The sequence below is a fragment of the Pholis gunnellus genome (assembly GCF_910591455.1).
Source record: "Pholis gunnellus genome assembly, chromosome: 21".
NCBI classification, from domain to species: domain Eukaryota; kingdom Metazoa; phylum Chordata; class Actinopteri; order Perciformes; family Pholidae; genus Pholis; species Pholis gunnellus.
This window is the reverse complement of record NC_136548.1, coordinates 19,491,846-19,496,845: the sequence shown is the minus strand read 5'-3', so window position 1 is coordinate 19,496,845 and position 5,000 is coordinate 19,491,846. Positions and strand designations below refer to the sequence as shown.

General features: G+C 38.0%; 1 protein-coding gene across 1 annotated transcript in view; it reads right to left on the bottom strand.

Annotated features, from left to right (window-relative positions):
• Positions 1-5,000, bottom strand: part of stxbp4 (syntaxin binding protein 4) — a gene marked incomplete at both ends in the record, with an annotated part of 24,756 nt that overhangs the window by 5,723 nt on the left and 14,033 nt on the right. Inside the window, 5 exons of the mRNA XM_079182257.1 lie at positions 1,141-1,206; positions 1,329-1,418; positions 2,015-2,124; positions 2,478-2,574; positions 3,557-3,639. Of these exons, the coding sequence (XP_079038383.1) occupies positions 1,141-1,206; positions 1,329-1,418; positions 2,015-2,124; positions 2,478-2,574; positions 3,557-3,639 (446 nt within the window). The remainder of the gene's footprint in view (positions 1-1,140; positions 1,207-1,328; positions 1,419-2,014; positions 2,125-2,477; positions 2,575-3,556; positions 3,640-5,000) is intronic.

The window sequence follows — 5,000 nt, the reverse complement described above, 5'->3', positions numbered from 1 at the left end:
ATATATAAATATAAAGGCTTCTTTATATAGATATATATAAATATAAAGGCTTCTTTATATAGATTTATATAAATATAAAGGCTTCTTTATATTTATATATATCTATATAAAGGCTTCTTTATATAGATATATATAAATATAAAGGCTTCTTTATATAGATATATATAAATATAAAGGCTTCTTTATATAGATATATATAAATATAAAGGCTTCTTTATATTTATATATATCTATATAAAGGCTTCTTTATATAGATATATATAAATATAAAGGCTTCTTTATATTTATATATATCTATATAAAGGCTTCTTTATATAGATATATATAAATATAAAGGCTTCTTTATATAGATATATATAAATATAAAGGCTTCTTTATATAGATTTATATAAATATAAAGGCTTCTTTATATTTATATATATCTATATAAAGGCTTCTTTATATAGATATATATAAATATAAAGGCTTCTTTATATAGATATATATAAATATAAAGGCTTCTTTATATAGATATATATAAATATAAAGGCTTCTTTATATTTATATATATCTATATAAAGGCTTCTTTATATAGATATATATAAATATAAAGGCTTCTTTATATTTATATATATCTATATAAAGGCTTCTTTATATAGATATATATAAATATAAAGGCTTCTTTATATTTATATATATCTATATAAAGGCTTCTTTATATTTATATATATCTATATAAAGGCTTCTTTATATAGATATATATAAATATAAAGGCTTCTTTATATTTATATATATCTATATAAAGGCTTCTTTATATAGATATATATAAATATAAAGGCTTCTTTATATTTCTTGTTGTTTTTTTGCTGATGTGTTAAAGTTAATTAACTTGAATCTTTTTACAGGAATACTCAGAGTTGTGTAATGAGTCCTGAAGCAGGAAGTGGGTCAGTGTTATTGGACTTCCTGTTCCAGAGTCTAGAAGTCAATGAGTCTATAATCAGGTCTGTGTTTCACACCAGCGCTCAGTTCTCTGATATTAAACAGGTCAGTGAACGCCCCTCGTCCCTGCAGCTCGATGAGCATCAACGTGTCTCTGTTGTCAATACTGTGCAGCTGTAACATCCTGTAATAAAGATATATTATCACGATTATGTTCACCTGTCTGACCTGGCTGAGCTCCTCCTCCATCTGATGGTGAACTCTCTGAGACTCCACCAGCTGCTCCTGAACAAGAGGAGGGTCGGGGGACGGACAGGAAGTCAACAGGAAGTAAACAAACACGTCAACAGGAAGCATGTGGTCCCGTTGGAGTGGTGCGTGTGAGCTTCCTCAGGTGTGTTGTTTACCTGCAGCCTCTTGATCTCCCTCAGAGCCTCGATGTGCTCCTTCCTCAGCCTCTCCATCTCCTCCAGCTCCTCCGAGTCTGACGCCGACGGCTGCACACAGAGAACAGACCGATGACCTCGTGCTTTTCAGAATAAGAGCCTGTACGGCTGCGATTGATTATTATTGATTATCGCCGTGTGGCAGAGGACGAGATCTTTACAGCTGATTGGGAGCTTTGGGCGACGGCTCAGACCAGCTGATCACCAAAACACGAGACTCATGATGTCACTTCCTGCCGTGTGCTGCATGTCGATACACTCTCATCTATTCAGTCATGTTCTAAAGAAGGACTTCATGTGTCTGATGTTTGGTTTAAATGGTTAGATAATAAGTATTTATTCCAGTTCTACGTGATATCTGACCGAAGATCAATGACTCGATAGAGAAGAACGGCCTCACAAAGACTTCATCATGTTGTAATTACTAACAAATCAGCATTATTAACATTATTGAATGTGTTCAAACATGACTTCACTGCTCACTCTGTGAAATGTTGATGTGTAAAGAGAATAAATAAATATAGTTTATCTTGAATTATTACTGAGCATGTGATCATAACAACAAGCTTTATGATGAATGATCTACAGAAACGTTCTCTGAAGACACGTTCTCCGTGTCTGTAGCTGGTTCCGTGTGGACGTCCTACCCGCGGGTCGGTGGGCGACTCCAACAGACCGGACAGGTCGCTGGACGTGAACCTCGGCTTCAGCTCCTCCAGCTGAGGCTTGAACAGCTCCCTGACGTGGCTCTCAAAGTCTGCCGACAGCAGTGAACACACAACACACACACATTCACAAGGTTTCTAGTGTCACAGACACACACTGCTCACAAACACTCTGGTTAAAGCGTTGAATGTCAACAGGAAGTATGGCTGAAGTTCTGTTATGAAAGAGGAACCTTTGAACCTGTATTTGTCATGAACGTCTTCTGTAATCGGTCCAGTAACGCTGCCGACGCCTTCTTGTTCCCACTAACGCGTGATCGAACGCTTCATCGCAGTAAAGAGAGGAGTCGTCCTGACTTGTCCCTCGACACTGGACCCGTGTCATCAACGTTAGACATCAAAACACCCCATAATACAATAAACAATAAAGGATTCAGAGTCTTACCGGTGAAGGCCACCGTCCCTGCTGCATCAGCTCGTAGTCTGGACCGGAGCGCCTGTTGCTGAGCCTCCGACGGCTTCAGACCGAGCAGATCCAGAGCCTGCACACACACACACACACACACACACACACACACACACACACACACACACACAGATCAATACATAGAGTGGCGACGCCCCGTTCACAAACATTGATCATGCTGCTGTCACTATAACGTTTGAGAGGCTGTGAAACAAACGTCTCATGAAACAACATCACAGTCACCAGGAGACACTGTTTACAGAGGACACCAACCTGTAGAGCTTGTTGTGGATCAAAAAGACATTTTTTTAAATGATATATTATATATTTTATATTTGGTAGAATGTTGAAATCCTTCTGGGTGATTGTGTGTAGATTACACACAGTTTAACAGTTTAATATCTAACATAAAATAAAGTATGCAAACAGTGAATATTTTGTTTGATCAGACAAACAATCAAAAAAGAAAAAAACATTTAATTTGAAAGAGCAGCGAACCAGAAAGAGGTTTTGCTTCATAAATGACCTAAACTATAAATCAAATATATATATATACATAGTAAAGTAAGTAAGTGTTTAACAGCAGTGGAATTACAAGCATAAATAACAAAGTGACCATATAAGGGCCAAAAGTTTACATTTAAGACGACACAAAAAACTGAAAGAACACAATTAAAACATGGCTTAAAAGCACAGGACATGAGTTTTAAACAGGTGTGTCTTCAGCTGATTCTGGAAATAATTCACTGAATCAGCCAAACGTCCACAGCCTCAAACGCTCCGTCACCACAGACAGACAGACGACCGACCACGTTCATCTGAGAGCGGGTGAATAAGGGCGAAGTGTATATATATATATATATATATATATATATATATATGTTTAAACATGTTTGTTCAGAAAGCCGAATGCGATAAAATACACCGAGGACTGACAGCTGTAGTGTAACAGAATCTAACCTGGCAGTCAGACAGGACTCTGGATATTTATAATAAATAAACATATAATATAAATCTGAATATCACACACACACACACACACACACACACACAGTCACCTGCTCCAGTCTCTCCAGTTTGAGGCGACAGCTGGTGCTGAGAGAACGTCTCCTGAGAGGAAGCTGCTGACTGCTGGAGGGTTCTGCAGACAGAAATACAGACACACGATGTTTAAAAGGGAAATTAATTAACAGAGTTTGACCGTTGGTTTGAACGTTTCAACGTTAATACGAATGTTTAAACGTTAGTTTGAACATTAGCTTAAACATTAGTTTAAATGTTTAAACTACGTAAATTTTAATGTTCAAACGTTAGCTTAAACGTTAGTTTGAATGTTTAAATGTTAGTTTGAACGTTAGCTTGATAGTTATCATGAATGTTATCTTGCACGTTAGTTTGAACGTTAGTTGGATCATGTACTTCATGTAAACAATAATGAGGTCACATCAATACAAAGGGTAAAAACACAAAGGGACACATAATGACCACAAAGAGACACATAATAGCCTCAGGGAGACGCAAAAATGTCCACAGAGACACACAAAACAATCACAAGGGGACATAAAACGACCACAAAGATGCAAAATGACTGCAAAGAAATGCAATATAACAATAAGAGACAATCGCAAAGAGACACAAAATGGCTGCTAAGATGCAAAACTACCACACAGACACAGAAGGATTGCAAAAAGACGCAGAACATCCACAGAGACAGAAAACAACCAAACATTCAGAGACGCAAAACGGCTTCAGAGACAAAAAAGGATCACAATGAGACAAAATATGGCTGCAAAGAAATGCAGAAAAGAGACAGAAAAGAACTGCAAAGAGACACAAAATGACTTCAAAGAGACACTAAACCGTGCTCGTGCCTCTTGGTCGGAGGGGAACTTTAACATTATCTCATGAGGCTACTCTTTGACTGACCCGGTCCAGAATGAGTCTCACAGAAACATTAATGGTGAAACAAACCGGCTCATCTGAAGCGAATGTTTTCCTTTTTGTTCTGACAGCGATGGACATATGGAGACAGACCTCAGGACCCCTCTCACACACAGAGACCAAACGATGCTGCACACCTCCTCCACCAATCGTAGGCCAGACCTCCCGCCTGCCTCCCTTCCTCCCCCGACAGGCAGCCAACCACCCGCCATCTGTCTCTCTGCTCGTCCCCTCGTCTGTCTCCATCAGAGCTCCATTGACACCTCGCAGGCATCGTATCTCAAACACGCATTATCATAATGTATGATATCCTGATTTTTTCATTTGAATACGAGCAGTTTAAATTACCACGAGACAACCTGAGAAAGTCAAATAATGTGTAAAATGTTTTCTTCTATCTGAGCTATAAAAGCGAAGATAAGAAGCAAACAGAAAGCTGGTTTTATATGGTTTGAGCTTCAGCTGGAGCTCTTTAAAACTCCTCTTCTGCTTCTGCAGTGGTTCAGCGGAATCAACCATCATATTCACACAACAGGAGTCTTATTATTATACGTTGTTAAT